At 32.7% G+C, this 24116-nt stretch overlaps 1 protein-coding gene across 1 annotated transcript; it reads left to right on the top strand.

The window, feature by feature from the left end:
• Nucleotides 1-1353: 1353 nt before the first annotated feature.
• On the top strand, nt 1354-3414 carry LOC139528980 (uncharacterized). Its single transcript, XM_071325222.1, has one exon. It carries the CDS (start codon nt 1354-1356, stop codon nt 3412-3414), a length of 2061 nt encoding a protein of 686 aa, XP_071181323.1.
• The last annotated feature ends 20702 nt before the right edge of the window (nt 3415-24116 follow it).

The following is a 24116-nucleotide window of genomic DNA, read 5'->3' as shown; positions in this document are numbered from 1 at the left end:
TATCCGTTCGTTCATTAGAATCACAACGAAAGTCCGAAATCTAATTCACCAAATAAAATAGTATGTATCACAGTTGTCCTCAGTTGATCCTAATGCTAATCTATCTGATATTGGTATTTTGGAAATTATTTTTGGGGGATCAAAAAGGGGAAGGAGTCTTGGCTGTAATATTTAGGGTTTTATGACAAGATAAATGTAACTGGGTTTATAGTTTAAAGAATTTGGACTACGTTATCAAATCAGCCAACATTAAGGCCCAAAGTGTTCAAAATTTAACTTTGTCAGAATTTTACAAGAATTTTATGCTAAATCTAACCATGAATTTAGATTTTGACCATAACAACAGTCAAATGTCCAGTTTCATATTTTTAGTTGTTAAGCCCCATTTACACTGTGTCCGAAGATTATGCTGCGTAAAATAATATTAAATCATAATAAAACAAATAGAGCTATATGAATGTTGTTTAATACTTAAAAAAACTGTTCATGGTGCGACCTCAGCTGCGGTCATATCAAGGTGCGCTCTGTGGAACATTTTATTTATTACTGTAACATAATAAGCCCGGGCTAGTGCCTGGTCGCAAACCCTTTAAGACATTTTAACAAAAAATTAAACACTGTGTAGGATTATGGGTAATGTTATGGAGTGGAACATACTGTAAAGTTTTTTGATTTGACGATTAAAATTATACAAGCATTAGCCTTTCAAAAAGGGCTAGTCGACTCTTAGCTGATGAAATTGGAAAGTGCTCTCGCTTTGTAGATAAATTCATTTACTAGAATAGCCACGTGCATCAATCAACAAATTTTACCACACATATATCGTTTAACGTTGTTGTTTACGAAACTCCAGAAGATTCGACTATTTATAGAAGTTATCATGAATATGCATGATTAATGACCAGGCAAAATCTAATGGCCAAAATAGAGAGGACAAATCCGATACTCTACGGGATTGAAGGACATTTGCTAGGTTTGGATTGTCCTAAATAAAGGCAACAGTAGTATACCGATGTTCAAACTCATAAATCCATGGACAAAAAAAAATCGGGGTAACAAACTAAAACTGAGGGAAACGCATTAATAAAATATAAGAGGAGAACAACTCCTAACCAATCAATAAACTTTGATTATTCACGTCTCGTAATATCTTCCAATCAGGTAGCAAGAAAAATTCACGCACTAACTGTCCATCGTTTAATTCTTAATATCGACTCCTAGGATAAAAAGTAAAATCGATAATAATTCATTAAAACTAAATAAAAAATATTTGAAACATTAAGTACGATGTACGATGTAGACTGGTAATTTGTAGTAGCAAAGAAGTACATGGTCAAATAATTTCTATTGCAGATGGTTAAAGAATACAAGTGTTCCTTGTGTGGGAAGTGCCACCTTAAAGATAGACGTCCTATTAAGTCTGCACCTTTAAAGAAATATGTATCCTCAATAATAGGACGTATTATAGAAAATGATGAAGTTATCTGTGGAAAATGTAGAACTATGTTTAACAAATCAGCTAAGACAAATGTACAGACGAACAACAATCATTCTGAAGACAGTGATTCTGAATTTGTGGTAGAAAATCCACCAATAATTGATATCCAAAGCCCAAAAACAATTCACCTGAATATTTCTTCAACGCATACTTCTCATAAATACTGTATTATATGTAAGAAAAAAGGAAATAAGCGTGTTAAACTATGCGTTGTTCCTTTAAAAGCAAGAACGCAAGCATTTATACAAAACGCAATATTTGTTGACTCTAAAGCAAGATGTTGCACGTCTCATCTTCAAGAACTGCATTTTTCTCAAGCATCACTGATGATCCTGAAAGCTAAATACACTAAATCTTTCTTCAGTCGTACCGACATTGTAGCTCTTCTAGAAAATGTCCGGCTTACTATGTCAAAATCCTCTATTTTGGATTTTGATAATCCATCTAGACTAACAGACGATGATTATTATAACTTGACTGGGTTAACAAGGCAGCAGTTCGAGGATTTGTCAACTTACTCTACAACAATACGTCAATCTAATGTAAGATCTGTTCGAACATGTTTGGCAATACTTTTGACTAAATTACGCACTGGTCTTCCTAATCAAATTATTGGAACTATATTTTCACTGACAAAAAGCCAAGTTCAAAGAAGTATACACAGCGCTCGAACTTCTTTGCAGTCATTTGTTACTCAGAACGTAGGGTTTCAGCACATAAGCCATGATGATTTTGTTGAGAATCATACAACTGCCACTGCTCAAACACTTTTTGGCAACAACGAAAAAGTAGCTATTATAGTACTGGACGGCACCTACATATACATCCAAAAAAGTTCAGATTACAAATTCCAACGCCAATCATATAGCTTGCATAAACATCGTCCTTTGGTAAAGCCAATGGTAGTTGTTGGGACAGACGGCTATATTCTTTCCGTTTTAGGTCCCTACTTATCCAATGGTAAAAACAACGATGCAGCTATTACTAAACATATGGTGGCAGTGAATGCTGAAGGAATGAATGAATGGCTTCAACAGGATGATGTATGTATTGTCGATAGAGGTTTCCGTGATGTTGTGGAATACCTTGAACAACAGGGTTACTCTGTTCAGATGCCACTGTACCTTAAAAAGGGTCAAAAACAGCATACAACAGAAGAGGCAAATAGCAGTAGACTAGTAACAAAAGTCCGGTGGATCGTAGAAAGTGTTAATGGTAGGCTGAAACAATGGCGGTTTTTTGACAAGGTTGTTTCGAACCATTACATCCCTTTCATCGGAGAATTGTTACGGTTAGTATGTGCATTGTGTAACAAGTACCGACCTGCAATAGCAAGCTCAAATGCAGATGATATCAAGATAGCTGAGGCAATGCTTGATAAAAGCAAGAAAGGAAATTTAGTTCAAGCGATTGTTGAAAATGAGGGATTGATAACTAAAAGGGTAATATATACTCTAGTTGATGGATCATCAGCGGATCAACTAAAAGATTTCCCGGTCTTATCCGAGGAAAAACTCCGCCAGATTACGATGGGCATATACCAACTAAAACAGTCCCCTTTATATGTTAGAGAGCATATTGGTGAGGACAGCGTATATCAGCTGTATGTTTGTAAGATCAAGGAGAACTTGATTAAAATCAAATTGCAGTCTCGGTTCAGTAACAGTGCTACCCACAATGTATTTGTACAGTATACATTAGACGGTGAAATAAGTGGGTGGTACTGTTCTTGCAAGGTTGGAGCCAGAATTGTTGGATGTTGCGCCCACGTATCCAGTGTACTTTGGTACTTAGGATTACACCGTCTTCAAAATACCTCAATTAATAGTCCCAGATTTACGAAGTCAGTTTTGGATGCCTCAGATCTACCTGATTTAGACACTGACAGTGACGGTAGTTCTGTTGTTGAGGAATAATTCTACAATGCGTCTTGCTGTCGATTGGCTTCGGTGGCAACTTCTTAATATTTTAATGATTTAGAAAAAGAACACTTTCAAGAAACATTCAGACATAATTTTTTTTAGTATAATTAAAGAATATATGACATTGACTAATATTAAAATGGAACGATGTTCGAGTATCACCAAACATGTATTTTGAAATTGGACAATATCACCACATGGGATTCTGGTCATGTGTAATTAATAGCTCAGCTTATTACATGACATGGGTTAATTGTTAAGTTTTTAAGTCCACTACCGACGAAGTCGAAGAAGACTATAGGTTTGCACTCTGTCACCTGTAGATGCCTCTTGCTTATGTTCCATTGTCACGATTTTTACTGTTCTCCTTGTGCTGTATTCTGCTGTCTTTATTGTTTACTTTTACCATAAAAAATAATTACCATAGCTGTTATATTTATCAACCAAAAATTAATATATATATATATTTTTCAAATTCTACTGGGATGGCTTTCAAAGTTGTTGAACATCAATTCATTTGCACCTATGTCAGTTTTTTAGATATGAGTATATGTTTCTAATTCACAACCTTCTTATTAAACACTGTTCAAATAGACTTCTTTTTATTTATCTAAAACAGAACAATAATTCTATATGAATAAAGTAAATAACGTGTAACCTGGAGATGTGAGATTGGTAGCAATGATGCAGTAACCCTATGACACAAAGTACTCAAATAAACATTTTGATATTTTTCAGAGGTTGTTTGCGAGTTAAACAGACTGAAGCTAATGTTTCGAAATCTTACAAATCTCAAAATTATACATTTTTGTATATAAATCAATTTTCCATAGAAAATACGTTTTTTCTATTTACATTACTCAAAGAAGGTGACATTATTTCATATAAATACACATTTTGGTATTTTGCAGAGATTTTTTGTAAGTTTAAAAGATGCCATATCGCCATTTGTATGGAAATATTGCAATTCTCAAAATCACGAATTTTCGTATAAAAAACAACCTTTTCACCCAAAATACTTACCAAGTATTTATAAAACTTTAAAGATGTCTGTTATAGATTTATTTAATCATTCTTATAAGATTTTGAGAAGAACTGGTGAGTAGTACCGAAGTTCAGGCCATACATGGTATAATTCTCAAAATCAGTGATTTTCATATAAAAAACAATTTTTTCACCCAAAATACTTACCAAGTATTTATAAAACTTGAAAGATGTCTGTAATAGATTTATTTAATCATTCTTATAAGATTTTGAGAAGAGCTGGTGGGTAGTACCGAAGTTCAGGCAATACATGGTATAATTCTCAAAATCAGTGATTTTAATATAAAAAACAATTTTTTCACCAAAAATACTTACCAAGTAATTATTAAACTTGAAAGACGTCTGTAATAGATTTAATTTATCATTCTTATAAGATTTTGAGAAGAACTGGTAAGTAGTACCGAAGTTCAGGCCATACATGGTATAATTCTCAAAATCAGTGATTTTCATATAAAAAACAATTTTTCCACCAAAAATACTTACCAAGTATTGAAAAAACTTGAAAGATGTCTGTAATAGATTTAAATAATTATTCTTATAAGATTTTGAGAAGAACTGGTGAGTAGTGCCGAAGTTCAGGCCATACATGGTATAATTCTCAAAATCAGTGATTTTCATATAAAAAATCAAGTTTTACCCCCAAAAAAGTTGTCTGATGCCAACATAAATTCAACATTGTCTTTTACTTCTATAGATATAAATTGTGTTAAAATTTTGCAAAAATCCGATCAGTAGAACAAAAGTTGAATTCCAGTAACTCACTTCAGAAGGAAATCTGATATAAAAGGTAACATACAGAACTACATTTACATGTGCGCATGCAGTGACGCGCATGCGCGTAATAGCACCAAAAAATTACCGTATTTCAAATGCCACGTCCCTAGGCTTGAATTACTGCCATTATGGATTATTTTCAAGAGGGGGCCAAAAATGGTCCTTATCATACCTTGTCCTTTCAAAGTACAAGTTATACATCAAGTTTTATTATTGTCAAAACCTACTATTTTATGTTTACAAAAAAATATATATAATCGCTCGCCTTTACTTTTCAAGCCTCGCCTCAAAAATTTGCAAATTAAATATTTCTTTATTAAAATCCGTAGAACAAGAAATTAAATTGGTGTGGCCTAAATACTTAGGAGGGATACAAGTAAACCTGTCAGCTGACTTCTATCAATTACCCTCTGTTCCAAATAAAATTATTGGAGATTCTGGTAGCCACTGTTTTAACTGCAATCGTTTAATGATTGATTTCCACATAAGGTACAATTGAATAAAATGCATAGGCAAAGTGAAACTACATTGCTTTAGTGCATACATGTACTCGAAAAGGTTGAATTTCCCAGTGAAAATGCTGCTTTATCAAATCATTAGATCGTCCATTGGCAAATGATGACACAGCTGTTTATCTTTATGCTAGGAACTATGATGTTGATATTTAAAACTATATTAAAATACAACAGTTGCAAGGCGAACTTAAAACTTATACAGCTAATGATGTTTGATCTGACTTTTACTTGCGAAAAGTTTAGCACCGAATAATTTGGGTCGAACTTTTGAATGATGAAAAAATAAAATAGTAGAAGTGTGTTGCCTTTTCAACAGATACTGTATCACTGACGAGTGATTTTAAAACCTACATGAGCCTTAGAACTTTAGAAGGTTTAGATAATGGTTAAGCACTGGAATAGACCCCACTCCAAATAAGGCGACATATAAATCATTTGCAGTTTCACGTTTGTAACCTATAAAAAAAATCACATCTTCAAAAGAGTGGGGTAAAAAATGGTTGATTTTATACAGCGATATATTTTTATTCGATTTGATTTCCGCTCAACTCCGATTGTTTCTACGTCTTGAAAGCAATCGTTTTTTGGCATTTACCTCAAATATGATTAAAAGTCACGGCCATGAAAGAATTTATTTATGTTTTCACCTTGTTGGGACTAGTCGATGATGATTGTACAATTACAACAATACAACATAAAAGACATTGCTTAAGCTTATTGAGACTGGCTCGTCAGTTAGCTTTAGTGGGATGTAATTATACGTAGATACGTTATGTTTTTTCAATGCGTTTCCTCGTTCTACTTAGCGACCGATTCTTATCCTGTTATTTGCATTTTCTTGTCTTATCCAACTATCTTATTTACGATGAAAAATAAAAATTTAACAATTTACACAACTCTAGTTCTAGTTTTTCGCTTGAATACTTGTGTCAAATGTTTATCTTAAGATAAAAATATATTTAACAGCTTGTGTATAGATTCACATAATTTTTTTTTTTTTTTTTTTTTTTTTTCAATTATATATAATAAACTTGTTATATCTTCAAACGAGATATATGGTTAAACACTAACTGTTGAAAGTGTGTTTTACTATTTGAATGAATTTTAATGGACAACTTGAAAGAAGAGAATAAAAAACATTGTTAACCTCACCCTTCAAACAATTGTAGTTTTCCGAACACCGCTTTGTAAATTAAATTACTCACTTGTCGAATTCCTTATTAAGTTCGGAGCGTTTTTTTTAAAGAGTGTTTTGTCTTAATAATCAGTCTTACTGTTTCGGGTGTACGCAATTGTTCCGAAGTTGTTAAAGGCGCTGGTTCTAAGCAAGGTGGTTTGCAAACATCTCATCAAGACAGCCACATGGCCCATCTCGTTCAAAAATGGTGACAACATAGAGGTGAAAAAGCGAAAAGATTACGAATAAAATGATTGGCCTGAAAGAATGTTTCTAAATAATCATGATCATAAATGTTTTTTTTTTTAAATAGAGGACAAGATTAATGATTTGCCTAATGTGCATCGATGCTTTGACTGATAAAAAAGAAATGAGAATTGTAAAGGTAACAACAAGGCCAACATATCTGTTTATTTTAGGATGCAACAGCTTCCGATAAAGCCCTGTAGTTACATACGAAAATGCTACGATATACGACTCGAGATGAGGAATTAACATCAGACTTAAATCTTTTATTTTTATCGTTATTATGCACTTTTCATTGCAAAGGATTGTAGTAAAATAAACATGTAATTAAACTGGCAAATTATCACTGCTTCATCTGTTTTAGTTAGATTCACTTGACGTGGATCAGTACTTGTGCATCCCGTCATTGTGTTGATTACTATGGTTATTTTTTTTATATGTTTGTCTTTCGTCTTTGTTAATGTGCCAAGTATATATGCCTTTTTGTTTTATATTGGTGCCATATTTGTTTCGTTTTTATGGAAATTAGGTGCATAACCCATTTTGTGGCAAGTAAATTCATTTTTCCTCCCTAAAAATCAATAATTATACAATAATACATATAGGACTATACATACTTACTTTTACTGTTTAATCAATCTCTTGTAATCCAGTTGACGTGGCTCTGTACTTATACATCATGCTATTGTGTTATGATAAATTCTTGTTGTTAGATTTTGCTACATAAATGTGCTTGTCTCTATGCCTTTTCTTTGATGTCATATTTGTTTGTTTTTATAGTGACAAAATAATAACACAATTTTAACTGATGTACCCCATTTTTATAAACGTTTACCTTTTATGTATGTTTGTTTATTTGTTCACATAGTGTTGTCAACATAAAAGAATTTTACAAACTGAGAAGGTATTTAGCTATAAACCCGGTTTTATACATCACTTTCTACCTAAAAAATTGCCTGTACATATGAGTTAATTTGTCATTCATTCGTTTGATTTGTTTGAGTCTGGTCTTCACCATGTACTCACGGACTTATCATTTAGAATTTTCCTCGAAGTTCGGAATTTTTGTTTTGTTTACTTTTTTTCACACCAGATGAAGCTATCTGGAGTACTATTAAAACAATGGTATATTTTTAAAAACCTTCAAAGTTATGTTTAAACTGTTGTAAACACTCCAAACACTGCAATTTTCATACTTTATTGGTGTTTGAAAAAATGGATCAAAACATTTTATAAACGATTTCCAAACGTTCTACAGGTTTTCCTCGTCTGTTCGTTACTGATTTTTGTTTTTGGAACCACTCGACCCAAACGAAAGTGACTATTATTATTATCTTACGATTGCAGAATAAGCGTAAGATAAGATGAGGCGTTTTAAACACGGGTACAATGTTCTTTAAATACATAAAAATAAAAAAATAAAATTTACAGAATGTTTACATTAAAAATTATAAAATAATAAACCCTAAAATATTTGGGAAACTGAGAAGTTAGGGTCATAAGAATAAGCACATAGATATACATGTAAGAAGATGTGGTATGACTGCCAATGAGACAATTCTCCATCCAAGTCGCAATTTATAAAAGTAATCTATTATGACTAAGGTACGGTCTTCAACACGAGGCCAAAGTGCGGTCTTCACACCAAACAGCAAGACATAAAGGGCCACACAAATTAATGTAAATTGTGTAAAACCATTCAAACGGGAAAACCAACGGTCTAATCTATATTAGAAAAAAAGGAGAAACGAGAAATACTTATGAACCACATAAACAAATGACAACTACTGAACATCAGATTCCTGACTTCGGACAGATGCAAATAAGTGCAGCGGGAATAATCGTTTCAATGGTACCAAACCTTCTTCATCTGAAATAATAGTGTAACATCTCAACATAGAAAGACTTCTTACTTTCCTTTTTTTTATTTTAGAAAATGAGTTTGTTGTGTTCGTGTGCTCCTTCTTTTTATTGTTATTCCCATCATTGTGTTGTTGTTCTATGGTGATTGTTGTCTTTCGTGTTTGATGATCTGCTTTGATCGCATGCCTTTAAGTGGTTGTTTTAGGATTAAACCTGTCAATTTAGGGCTCTAACCTACCCTTTACTTCTAGTCAAAGTAAATGAAACACACACACGTTGTCTATTTGCCTTTTAATATTTCTTTGTTATATAATACGTGGCTCTGTACTTATACATCTCGTCATTGTGGTATTGTACATGTTTGTATTCCTGTTCATTTTTGCTAATGTGATTTGACTATATGCCTTTTAGTGTTTCTTTGGAACAAATTTGTTTGATTTTAGAGTTATTAAGATTATAAAACAATGTTGAGGAAAGAATTTATACTTAGTTTATAGAGCAGCTTGCTGATGAATGAAAGAAGACTAGTGGTATGTACACTGGGTAAACAACATTCCCTGTGATTCTCTGGCTATTCAAGTAATCTTAACTCATAATCAACTTATAAATCAACCTGTTTTTTAGCCTTGTACAATTAAAATTTACTAGAACACACCCGCGAAACGCGGGCATTTAGAGCTTGGTTGAAAGTATGTTAACTGTTGTAAGAAGAATTTTTGTAAAAGATTTTATGTCTGGAGAATTTCAGAAAAGGTATCAAAATGCATAGGTACATGGAAACAGTTTAAGCCCCTCCCTTGCTTCCAAATTCCGTTATTATTTTTTTTGTTCAATTCCATTATTTTCGCATTTCTGTATACTATGAACATACATATACTATAATTATTTTTAAAAGTGTATTTGCTATCAAATTCAAGTTTCTTCTCCTAGGCAATCACTCCTATATTATATATAGAGAGTATATATCAACGTGACTGATGATAAATATTGTCCTGTCCCCGAATACTCTTTCATCATGTGCAAGTTAAAATCCGGAAATCCGGTTTGACTTAAAAGCAAAATGACGGGTATTATAAGCTTAGTTGAAAGTATGTTAACTATTTTAGGAAGAAATTTTGTAAAAGATTTTATGTCTGGAGAGTTTAAGAAATGATATCAAAACTCCTATAGTTACATGGAGACAGGACAATATTTTCAAGAACTCTCTCTTTTTTTCAAAGTCCTTTTTTATTTTGTTTTCTGTTCTATTCCATTATTTTCGCGTTTCTGTATACTATGAACATACGTATCTATATTATACATAAAAAGTGTATTAAATTTTCTTTTAACTATTAGTTCTAAGTTTCTTCTCCATTGGGATCACTGCTATATTATATAGACAGTCTCTATATATATTAGTAGTATATTAATCATAGTATACATGCAGATAAACGCGAAAAGTACTTATGAAAATTATGTGCAAGCTTAAACCGAGATATAATAGTAGTGGTTCTTACGATCTAAAAACCACTATATGGCTTATTTATTTTTCATTTGTGTTATCTATCATACGATTGGTTCTCAATGTTAAAACCGGAAGTCATATCTGACTTAAAAGTCGGTTTGAATACGGAATCATTATCCGGACTCCTTTTTTTTTCGTTTTTCTCTCAAATTAGCCCAAACTGAATAGTCATATTAAGAATAGATGACAAATGCGACTATGCACGGTACCTATAGGACACAGAGGCATGATGATTAATTTATTGTGGGAGGAAGAGAAGCGACACACAAAATGAGGTCTTCTCGTTTAATAGTATAGATGTTTTTAGAAAATGAAATTGAGAATAGAAATAACGAATGTGCCAAAGAGACTACAACCCGACCATAAAACAGACAACAGCAGAAGGTAACCAACAGGTCTTCAATGCAGCGAGAAATTCCCGCACCCGGAGGAGTCCTTCAGCTAGCCCCTTAACAAATATATATACTATTTCAGTTCATGAACGCCATACTAAACTTGAAATTGTACACAAGAAACTTAATTTAAAAATAATGCAAGACAAACAAAGGCCAGAGGCTCCTGACTTGTAACAGGCGCATAAACCTAGTTTTACAGCGCTAAATCTCTCACTTGTATGACTGTCGCATCAAATTCTGTTATATTAACAACGATGCGTGAACAAAACAGATATAATAAATAAATAGTAAAAATATGGGTATATCAGGCATCACTGTGTAACAATCTTTAAAAAAAACCAATCATTTACCAAAAAGCACAAAAGCATCTATCAATTAATACTTATTAATACTTTGTATGTTGGCGATGCAGTATTTAATCATTTGGATTTTAGGCCTTGTTATATATATAGATTCCTACACTGCAACAAGTGGATTACAATATTTCTTCACTCGAGACATTTAAATATTAATATTTAAAGCGCGAAGCTTGCCGAGCTTTTTAAATATTAAAATTGTACTGTCAAGAGTGAAGAAATATCGTAATACACGAGTTATGGTGTCGGAATCTGTTGTGTCTCTGATGATTTTTATCCTTTTCAAAGATTTTCAAAAACTTATGTTCTTAATATGCGACATCGTCGGGCATGGTCGCTTTTTTTCATGACGTCACAATAGGGAAATTCTGAAATAAATAAAACATTTAGGATTCTAAGAAACTCTACATAACTACTGGACTTTTTTAAATCTCGGTCTATTTCTTAAATTAATTCTAACAAACTTTTCATTTTTTTACCCTATATGCTAACAATTCCTATTTAATATTATAAAATTGAATCGTGTAAAAGAGAAACGAAAGATACCAAAGGGACAGTCAAACTCATAAATCGAAAATAAACCGACAATTCCATGGCTAAAAAGGAAAAAGACAAACAGAAGCACACACAACATAGAAAACTAAAGAATAAGCAACAAGAACCCCATTATAAAAACTAGGGGTGATTTAATGTGCTCCGGAAGTGTAAGCAAATCCTGTTCCACATGTGTCACCTGTCGTGTTGCTTATGTTATACGTAGATACAAGTATCTTGTCTTAGGGAGGGATAAATCCTACTTTGTAAAGAATCACTCTGATTCAAACAAAAAATTCTTTGAAACTGATATTATCAAGATGCTTGATTTCTTGATTGACAACATATTTGTTACGTTCGAAGGACGTGTTTTTCAACAGACTGTCGGCATTCCAATGGGAACAAACTGTGCCCCTCTACTTGCCGACTTGTTTCTTTATTATTAAGAGGCTGACTTCATGCAGAAACTTCTTAGGAAGAAAGATAAGAAGTTAGCAAAATCCTTTAACTCTACTTTCCTCTATATAGATGATGTTCTTTCACTAAACAATTCAAAATTTGGTGACTATGTGGAACGCATCTATCCCATCGAACTAGAGATAAAGGATACTACAGATACAGTTAAGTCGGTTTCATATCTTGACTTACATCTAGAAATTGACAATGAGGGTCGGTTGAAAACAAAACTTTACGACAAAAGAGATGATTTCAGCTTTCCAATTGTGAACTTTCCATTTCTAAGTAGCAACATTCCAGCAGCACCTGCATACGAGTATATATCTCCCAATTGATACGATATTCCCGTGCTTACATTTCCTATCATGATGTTCTTGATAGAGGGTTGCTGCTCACAAGGAAGCTATTAAACCAAGAGTTCCAAATGGTGAAGTTGAAATCATCCCTTCGTAAATATTACGGACGCCATCACGAGTTGGTTGACCGTTATGGAATAACCGTTTCACAAATGATATCGGATATGTTCCTTACGTCGTAACTACAATTCCCTTCCTTTTCATGAATGTGACCTACCGAATTAGAATATTTACCAGATTAAAATTTTGTAATCACATAAGAAACACGACGGTTGCCACATGTGGAGCAGGATCTGCTTACCCTTCCGGAGCACCTGAGTTTTGGTGGGGTTCGTGTTGTTTATTTTTTAGTTTTCTATGTTGTGTCATGTTTACTATTGTTTTTCTGTCTGTCTTTTTCGTTTTTAGCCATGGCGTTGTCAGTTAGTTTTAGATTTATGAGTTTGACTGTCCCTTTGGTATCTTTCGTCCCTCTTTTATAACAAATTCGGTAAATAGTCTAATTCGGTAAGTCACATTTATGAAAGGGAAGGGGATTGTAGTTACGACGTAAGGAACATATCTGATATCATGCATTTGTGAAACGGTTATCCCATAACGGTCAACCAACTCGTGATGACGTCCGTAAAATTTACGAAGGGATGATTTCAACTTCACCAATTGAAATTCTTGCTTTAATAGCTTTCTCGTAACCAGCAACCCTCTAACAAGAAAATTATGATAGGAAATGCAGGCACGGGAATATCGTATCAATTGAGAGATATGTATACCCCATTTGCAGGTGCTGCTGGAATGTTGCTACTTATAAATGGAAAGTTCACAATTGGAAAGCTGAAATCACACTCAAAAATAAGAGAAAACAAACGACACAACGGAAACACAACGTTAAAATGTAACGCACACAGAAACGAACTATAATATAACAATGGCCATATTCCTGACTTGGTACAGGACATTTTTAAAGGAAAAAATGGTGGGTTGAACCAGGTTTTCTGGCATGCCAAACCTCCCTCTTTTATGGCCATGTGAAATATAACATTAAAATGACAACACAACATTACAGAACTACAATATAAATAAATAGGATTAAAGTTATATTGGAAACTTAACACGGGGGGAAAAAAGGACATTCATTTCTCTTAACTTTAACAATAGAGGAATTGATGCAATTAACATCATTTACGTTCTACATTTAAATGTTACATTTAAAGTTTAGTTTATATTAAAAAAAGTCTGTTCCTACTATATCATATATCTTAACCAAAACCATTGCACCCAAAACATTTAATTGTAAACAAGCATTGCAGGACCTTAATTTAGAACAATACATACATACCCTCTAATATGTGACTGCTTCCTCTCGCCTTGTCATTAAAGCCCTCTGGCCGGGGATCTAAACATAATTCAACATGAAATTCTCAGTAGGTGATCTATCATGGTCCTTAAGTTTAGAGAACCCCAATACATCAATTGGAAACATAACTTCAAAATAAATATGGATTCCATTGAGGACTACACCAGAGCTATGATTTAAACGAGAAGTTGAACTGGACTCTGTCAAAATTGGTGAAAACAATGAGGTCTCTGATAAAAAATAAAAATGTTGAATGTTCGTCCAGAGTATATTTTCAAAGACAAAGGGAACGTGAAATGTCGGTCATCTCTTCATAATATGAATGTTGTTGTTCCTGTAAATAATGTCTCTGTATGTAAATCGTACTACTACGAGTGTCTTGTAAATGAATAAGGAATAAATGAGCACTCGTGTAATTCCTCATACAAAGACGTATCATTTGACAAGAATGAGATTTTGGCGAATCATCAAGTCCTTCATGGCTTTAATGATCATTACATTAAACAACTAATCGGAGGGCTTACCTTGTTTGAATTTGATACCCAAGTTTCAAAAAATACCGTACAAACATCGGAACAGTGCCGTCTCACCTGAATGTTCGACTTAATAATTGTCCATTTGATTAAACCAAAATTCTGTCCGCAGTGAAAGAGGTTCTTCAAAAATACAGCGAAACTGTGAACTCGCGTAGTGGTATGAACCATTTGTGGATTCTATTTAAATCTCTATCTTTTTTTTCTAAAATTGTCTATAAGAAATAATCCACACAGCTGTTCACCATAAAAACGTAAGCACACGCCTTATTTTATTTTATTTTTACTTTGTGATACCATACGGTACATTTTGTTAATTGTGAACAAAAAGGTAAAACCTGCTACACAGAAGAACAGGTGATCAGTATGAGGTTCTGATCAGTATGAGTTTCTTATTGACAACATATTTGAATAATTTAATAGTAGACGTTTTCAACAAATTGTCGGCTTTACTATGTGAACAAACCGTGCGTCTCTCCTTCCTGACGCTTCTTATTTTCATATGAATCGGAGTTCTTAAAACTCCTCAAAGACATGAAGATTTAAAAAACGATGCCATTTAATTTCACTTTCAGACATATTGATAATGTTCTGTCCACTAAAAATCAAAATGTTTCTGATTTGATTCCATTAATATATCCCCCAGAACTTGAAAATAATGAAACACCAGACACGGCTTCCTTACAAGAATCTATGAAAAACGAGACGATTTTTATTTTGAAATTATCAATTTCCCCCACCTTACACGTAGTAGTAATATAAAAACTTCACCTGCATATGTGATATACATTTCCCAAATTATTCGGTATTCAAGAACTTGTGGCTCCTACATGGACTTTTGTTAAACGTTACCAGTGTCTGAACAAAACATGGTGGAACTAAGGGTAATGTCAAAGAATGTCTAGTCATTTTTCTATAATAAAAAAAAGAAGTTTATCGGAAGGTACCAAGACTTTGTTGATAAATACTCCGTATCAACTTCAGAAATAGTAAACGATAGTCTTGATATAGATTCTGGGTACTGACGTTGTTGATCATCTCAATAACGTGTTATACTATTTTTTGTCTTTATAATATTACTTCAACTGATTTTATTGATATCCATTTCGATCGGTACTTGTACATCCTGTGATTTTCTTTTTATAATTCTCGTATAGTTGTCTTTCATTTTTGCTAATGTGGTTTGCTTTAATGCCTTTTGGTTTTTCTTCGATACATATGACATTGCTCTGTACTGATACATCCCGTTATTGTGCTATTGTAAAACATTATTGTATTCTTGTTTTTCATTTTGCTTTTGTGCTTTGTTTAAATGCCTTTTTTATGTTTCTTTGATACATACATGACGTCGCAATGTACTTAAACATCCCGTTGTTTTACTATGGCAAATATGTGTATTCTTGTATTAAATGTGTGCAAATTTTCGTGGATTGTATGTGTTTTCTTTTTGATTTTGCCATTTGGTAAGGGACTTTCCTTATTATTTTTCTATTTAATATGTAGATTCTAATTTTGTATATTGAATTATAATATAAATAATAAAACTCATTAATTCTTTTCTGAAATGTATGCTGTGTCAGAAATAAAAATCCAATCCAAATTATTAGTTGAATAAAGTTAATTATTTGAGTTAGCTCCCTTCTTTCAGAAAATGTATAAAAATATGAAGGAATAAACAAGTTATTTTTTGTCATTTTGTTACATTCTGATAAACAGTTTAAAAACGCTTTAAAACTTAATGAGAATTGCGGTATTATTGTGTAAAACATAAAATCAGCAAAGAAACAACATCTGATTCAATTTTGTTCAGATGTGTAGATGATATATTGGCTCTCAAAAATGACGACTTCTGTATGTACATTTGAGAGATTTAACCTACTCAACTGACTTAAAATAAAGCTAACACAATCAATGAACACTACCCTTTCCTGGATCTTGATATTTATATCTGATGCGTTTATTTTGAAGGGGAAACTTTATAACATATATGACAAAAGAGTTGAATTTTCATTTCCTTTTGTTAATTATCTACCTGTAAATGCTGGCGTTCCCTTGCTCGTGTATATAAGAACGTATTTGATTTCAACACAAGAAATCTATTATTTATTAATTTTTTAAGTAACAGAGATTTCTTTTGTTGAAATCAAATACGTTTTTGGAATTTTGGATCCTCAATGCTCTTCAATTTTTTACTTGTTTGGCTTTATAAATAGTTTGATATGATTGTCATTGATGAGTCGTATGTAGACTAAACGCGCGTTTGGCGTACTAAATTAAAGTCCTTTGATAACTATTTACGACGGAATGATTTCAACTTCAACATTTGGAACTCTTGGTTTAATAGCTTCCTTGTGAGAAGCAACACTCTATCAATAAAATCACTATAGGAAATGCAAGCAGTTATGTGTAAACAGTAATGTTGTCATGGTATCATTTACGTAAAACAGTATCCTCCTGTTTCATTTTTAAAATGCATTGTTAATAATACTTTGAATTTTATAATGTAATACAATGAAGTGTTTTTTGAACTATAACATTATTGGTGGTACCGACATGTTCGCATCCAGCCATAGCTATTTCTGTGCATGTTTTCATATATTAGTGAACAAGGCTTTAAAGTCTAAGGGAAAACAACATGTTTATTTTTTTATAAGCTAGTTAGCTTATTTCGACCAAGCAAAGGAGGATAATATTTACTTTCTTTCTATTAAGGTTGCTCAGGTGTCTTCCTCCATTTTTGATTTTGTAGAAATTATTATAAATTAAGGAATGTATATCCTTCGTGTATAGCTCTGATTCCTTTCGCGGATTTGGCTATAATTTTTGAACCTTTTGGATTAAAGCTCTTCATCTTTTATATAAGCTTTGGATTTCAAATATTTTGGCCACGAGCATCACTGAAGAGACATGTATTGTCGAAATGCGCATCTGGTGCAGGGAAATTGGTACCGTTGATGTTATTAACGACTAATTGTAAATATTTGATTCTATAGATGTTACATAAAGTGAATCTGAAATTTACCCCTGACTTGGTTTATCATTTCAACAATACACCATATCAAAGGATCCATGAAAATTATGTTCGATCAAGCCTCCTTATCAATTTAACCTATTACTAGGTACGCGTAAAAAGGGTGAAATCGTTTCATTGATCACATATCTGACACAATGTAACGAGAAGAAGAAAACACTGGCACTGCTGAGATTTGGATGATTACGGCTAAAACACAAGTTATTTCATTAAGAAAATAAATAAGCTACTAAGATAAAAACATTTCAACATCATCTATTATGAACATACAATACAATTCCCGCACCCGGAGGCATCCTTCAGCTGGCCCCTTAACAAATATATATACTAGTTCAGTGATAATGAACGCCATACTTAACTCCAAATTGTACACAAGAAACTAAAATTAAAAATAATACAAGATTAACAAAGGCCAGAGGCTCCTGACTTGGGACACGCGCAAAACGCGGCGGGATTCAACATGTTTATGAGATCTCGACCCTCCCCCTTTACTTCTAGCCAATGCAGAAAAGTAAACGCATAAAAATACGCACATTAAAATTCAGTTCAAGAGAAGTCCGAGTCTGATGTCAGAAGATGTTACCAAAGAAAATAAACGAAATGACATTAATACATAAATAATATCAGACTACTAGCAGTTAACTCACATGCCAGCTCCAGACTTCAAATTACTGATTGAAAGATTATGTCTTCATCATATGAATATCAGGCTCAATCCTTCCCATGAGGCGTTTAGTATCATACCATCGTAACATATATGAGAAGAACATAACCCTTGTCATGCCAATAACTGGTTTTTAAATAAATGTGTTAGTTCCGATGCAAAGACCCTATAAGTGAATCAATATTAACGCCAAAATATGCAATCTTTAATGACCTGACAACAGTGTCGTAACTATATCCCTTCTTAATAAGTCTATTTAAAGGTTTTGTTAGCTTCTGAGGTGAATACTGACATTTTTGTGCTTTATAAGGAATATTTACAAAATATATTGGATGTGAAATACCTGAACGTATAAAGAGTCTCGATGTTGAGCTATAATTACGAATGATGTCCTTATACCGATGAAAAAAATTTAGTAAATTTGTTGACTAGTTTGTGATATCGAAAACCTTGGTGTAATAATTTTTCAGTAATACATAAATTTCTCTCGTTAAAATCTAAAACATTGTTACATTCACGAACGAATCGTACAAGTTGAGATATATAAACACCGTAAGATGGTGACAAGGGAACGTCACCATCAAAAATGGATAATTAACGATAGGAAATAAGAAATAATCTCTTTTATCATAAATTTTAGTATTAAGCTTTCCGTTAATGATATGTTCAACAGGATAAAATGTCTTTAGTATACATACTGAAGTCGTCATTATTGAGAGCCAAAATATCATCCACATATCTAAAAGTATTATTAAATTTGTGTATCAGATATTGTTTCGATGGGTCTTTGCTGATTTTTGTCATAAATTGTAACTCATAGCTTTATAAAAACAGGTCCACAATAAGTGGTGCACAGTTAGTCCCCATTGGAATTCCGATCTGGTAATATAAGGAATCTCCAAAGCGAACAAAAATGTTATCTAGTGAAAATTCAAGTGCAGACATAGTATCACAGCATGTCCAATTGACAGTTTTTTTTGTTTATTGCTACTTAAAATTTACCAAAGAGTTTGAACATATATATATTCACATTCTGACTTTTTAAATGCCCATTTACTTAGGTGTGTGAATTTTTTCTTAATGAGAATGTGAGGCAGTGCGGTTAATAGGGTAGAAAAATCAAAACTTTGAACAGATTCAAAATCACTAATATAAGCATGCAATTTATCAAGTACTTCCCACGAGTTTTTGACACAACAAAAGTAATTAATTCCACTATTTTCGAAGGCCTTATTTCAACAATGTATTATCAGGTTTTTGATTGTACCAAGTGTACTGGTAAGAAGAATAGATAATTTAGTAGTGGAACAATGGATTGAAGACGAAATAAATCTGTAGATATTTTGTGTAGCTTCGGAAGCCAATGCATAGTTGGGACTTTTATTGTTTTTGGTTCTGCTTGTAAAGCGGTAGCTAAAAGTTTATGTTTGTAACAGATGTCGTTTTCTGAAAAATGGAGTCAGTTAAAAACACATGTTTATATAATATCCACCCTAATGTTTATCACATGATCCTATAAAAGAAATTTCTCTGCTTCGAATTAAACTTCTTCGCTGGGGTAGGGGTGTGTATAGTGGCAGTTTATCTCAAATCTAATGGCGAGAGGAGTTCCTTGGTTGGTGAGTAGGTTTGACAAAAGGAGATATAAACTAGTGGAGAGGAGGGGTTTCAATTATGGTAGTTCAAAAACAGGGACATCAGTATCAAGGATTGTTGCACCTTGGATATCAATATCGGGGACGGTCATATCAGAGATGGTTGTAGCTGGAATATCAATATCGGGGACGGTTATATCAGAGATGGTTGTAGCTGGGATATCAATATCGGGGACGGTTATATCAGAGATGGTTGTAGCTGGTATAGGAATAGGGCTGGTCGTGCAGTGATCTCTTGGCAGAGGTGAAATATGCTCCACTGAAACACATATTATCCTTCAAATAAGCATCTTCTTCCGGATCACACAGGGAAACTTCCGTGAGATAGATTGAAAAGTATATATTTCTGTTTTTGCACGGACTCCTTCCTGTTTCACATCTCCTTTCTTACTTGCCCTCTCCTACTCAACCTCTTTTTCTTCCTTCTTCCTCTTTTTCTCATCCCTCTTTCCTCCTCTGGTGTTCTTTTCTTTTCTTGCACCTTCAAAGTTTCCCTCCGATTTTTCTCCACCCCATTCCCAAATACCATGTTGCTCTCAACATACAAGTTCCCAAGTACTGTCATCTGCCTTTTTGCAACCTGTTCTGGTTCCTTCCTGTGAGACCTCTTTTAACTATCTTTCTGCAGCTTTTCCCCCCTTCTTTGTCAACTTTCTCTGTTATCATCTTTTCCTCTCTCTGCTTTTTGCACAAAAAGAACTGATCCTCCTCCTATTTGTATAAGTCATGGTGAACCGTTTAATTAATTTTTATATCCCTTCACAGTTTTTATGAGCCACCAAAATTTTACATCCTGTCTCATTTTATACCAAAAATATCTGTTTATTTTTTGATAGACTCTTTCTTACACCTAGATGATCACCGGTCACTGTGTTATGAACTTTGTTCAACACGAACCCTATAAAACTAGCTAGAAGAACAATATGTGAATCATAATACTTCCATCATAGCTTTCCTATTTTCTGTATAAAATTTCATTAACAAGAATTAAAGAATTTAATCTTGACCAATAAAATTTAACCTCAGGACTCATATGGGATACATTTGCCCAAAATGGGTTTAATTTCATCTATTTTCCATTAAATAATTATACTGATTACATCATTAGATAACTGAGATTCTGAAACATTTTCAAAATTTATCTCTTCAACTAGGTTTTCCTCATTTTAACTAAAACCATAATCCTTACTCCTACTATCTTAGTCACTAGGGAGCACATCAGGCTTTTTTTTAATCTGGACCCTTACTTTTTAATCTGTTATTCATGAATGACTTGTTTACGTTTAGTCACTTGTAAGGTGTTTTATGCTAAGATATATTGATATATGATATATGTAATGTAAATGTGCTTTTTATGTGTTTCACAGTCTCTCATAACTCTTTTTCGAGTGGCTCATTTATAAATTGATCTGATAATATTATAATGTGTTTGATATCAAATGTTTGAAATATGTGAGACTCTAATAAAGTTTTGGTGATTTTGTTGTTTTTAAATGTAATATTGCTCTTCAATGAAAATATTTATAAATTTGATGTTTTTGCCAGTAACTTCTAGAACTTTAATTCTTTTAAAATGGATTCCAAAAGTAAAACATGACCATCAAAATTGTCAAATAGGTCAAAAAGCTAAATTATCTGTTGACTACATGCATACGTTTTTTGTATATTCAGGCGAGCGATAAGGCTTCATAGATTCTAGTTTGAGTCACCGTTTCTACTTTATCAATCATCTGAATCTGATTGCACTAATAATAAGGTATTTTGGACTGGACAAGGTGATACAGTTTGCAACAGTTCACCTACAACATGTACAATAAGGGTTGAGGCGAGAGTTTATTAACGTGCAACGAACACAACCGATATTAAGTCCTCATCCTATCCGGACGTACTTTATAGTTATCTCCCCAAACACTGTTTTCTTTGTGTCCACAACTCCTTCGCAACCGTAAAAGATTACGACAAATTTATTTCATAAAATTGCTCGTTATATCCTTCGCATGATTTGTCCAATTTCGACCGAAGCAATGTGAACGCTCCATATGAGAGTTATTTCCCTTTTTGTATTTGAAATTTTAAAATGTATTTTAAACTGGAACACTATAAGTGATAGAGACCTAGGATCTTTTGATTTGAGGTCCTTGGTCCAAAAAAATGAAAATTAGATCAAGGTCAAGGTCATATTCTAATTTTTGAATTTGTCTTATTTTCACTCATTTTCATTAACCTTATAAGATATCGACAAATTATTTTGTATAAGTTGTTAGTTGCGACATGTTGTAACTAAATACTTTTAGTTGAAAGGGTGCGTAAACAATGAATGGGAGTTTTAGCCCCTATCATATCTTAAATTATGTTTAAAGTGATATAACTTAGTAACCATACATATTAGAGACTATGGTCTTTTGATTTGAAATCCTCAGTTCGTGACCTTGAAATTGAGGTCAAGGTCATAGGTTAATTTGACGTTCTAGATTTTGACCTTTGCTTTAAATTCATATCTATACATCATAAAGCCATATGAGCTGACATTTCAGACTGATTTTTTATATTTTAATATCAAAATAGATATTAACTGGTGGAAAGACCTTCAATTGTTCTCTGAACAATTGGTTTGTTCTCTGAACAATTGGTTTTTAATTATCATCAATTTGCTTGCTGATAGAAGAGAATTGTTGAACATAATTTTCGTCGGCACTGTTCCCTTAAGGTAAACAACAATATACGTAACCTGTGCAAAATGTATTAAACCATTTCTCTAACAACCTTTTTGGTATTTATTCATGTTATTATTAATATAGAAAATTAACTGTAAAAGTCTTATAAGGCAAGCAAAAACCTGTCATAAATAGTTCCGTTTTTGCATGCTTTCTTACAGTTTTTCATTACTTCTTTGTTTTAATAATAATTTTTTAAGTCTGCTTCGTAGTTTTCAATTAACTTAAAACTTGTTTGTATCATATAACATTATAAACAATGCAACAGTAGTATACCGCTGTTCGAAATTCACAAATCTGAAACTGACAGATGTATGTAGGTTAAGTGATGTATTATGAAATATTCCGTACTATAAAATTAATTTTGGTTGATTAATTATAAATGAGGCAATTGATTATGTAGGGATAGTTTAGATCTTGGGGTATTCTGGGGATATTCTAACTTTAGTCTTGTGTAGACGAAACATGCTTCTGGCGTATTTATTTCTAAGCCTGGTACCTTTGATAACTATTTAAAATTATCAATGAATTGAATGTCATCTGATGTAAAACTTGTTTACATCATATTGATGTATAACTGATATTCCAATACTTAATTAACATTAAAATGTCGAAATGTTGTGGCGGTTGTCTTTGCTTTTTATGCACCAGTTTCTTTCTTATCTGTCCTGGTGATATGAAATTGATAAAGGGCATTCAGATTTGGGACTTAGTTTGCACGAAAGATACCAAAGAGATATTCATTATTTATTAACAAATTGACAAGGTCATGGCTAAACTTTAAAAACTATCAAAAGACAAACAACGCAATACAAAACACAATATAGAAATAAACTCATAATATATACCAAGATTGAAACCTACATATTAAGACAAAAAAGAAAATATAAAAACAAGTGTGTTTGTTTGTCCCTATCGAAGGGCGCATAGTTTAGTAAGGAATGGTAAGGAAAATATTTCAATTTTTTGTTAAAAAAAAAAATGAATCTTGTGGAATTAAAAAGGCATGTACTACAGATTTTGATAATCTTGTTTCTCTGCTGTTTCTTGACAATTGTTTAATTACAGAAAACGTCGTATGTAGACTTATTTACAAACTAGAAGAAAACATAAGCTTTTACCTTTCTTGTATTTATATGGACTATTCTGTTTAAGATATTACGACAAACAGACATATCTGTAAAATAGATATTCCATAACAGATAACCAACACAACTCGGTTTATTCGTCTGCAAAGTATTTAAAGAAATGATTTCAAGTTTTCGCCACTTAGAAATCTTTGTTTGACAGCTTCTTTGTGAGCAACAACCATTTATGAAAAAAACATAGAAAATTGTTAAGTTCCTTTCATTTCACTTATGTCAATAACACTTTTTTAAATCATTTATGAAATCAGAATCTTTAGAAAAGTTTCTCAACTTTGTACTTGTTTGGCTGTATAACTATTTTGATCTGAGCGTCACTGATGAGTCTAATGTAGACGAAACGCGCGTCTGGCGTATTAAATTATAATCCTGGGCCCGTA

Source organism: Mytilus edulis, chromosome 6, assembly GCF_963676685.1.
Source record: "Mytilus edulis chromosome 6, xbMytEdul2.2, whole genome shotgun sequence".
Classification (NCBI taxonomy): Eukaryota; Metazoa; Mollusca; class Bivalvia; order Mytilida; family Mytilidae; genus Mytilus; species Mytilus edulis.
This window is presented reverse-complemented; position numbering and strand designations above follow the sequence as displayed.

What these genes read in the sequence shown, in the direction of transcription:
- LOC139528980 (XM_071325222.1), top strand. Translation starts at nt 1,354, where the DNA reads ATGGTTAAAGAATACAAGTGTTCCTTGTGTGGGAAGTGCCACCTTAAA.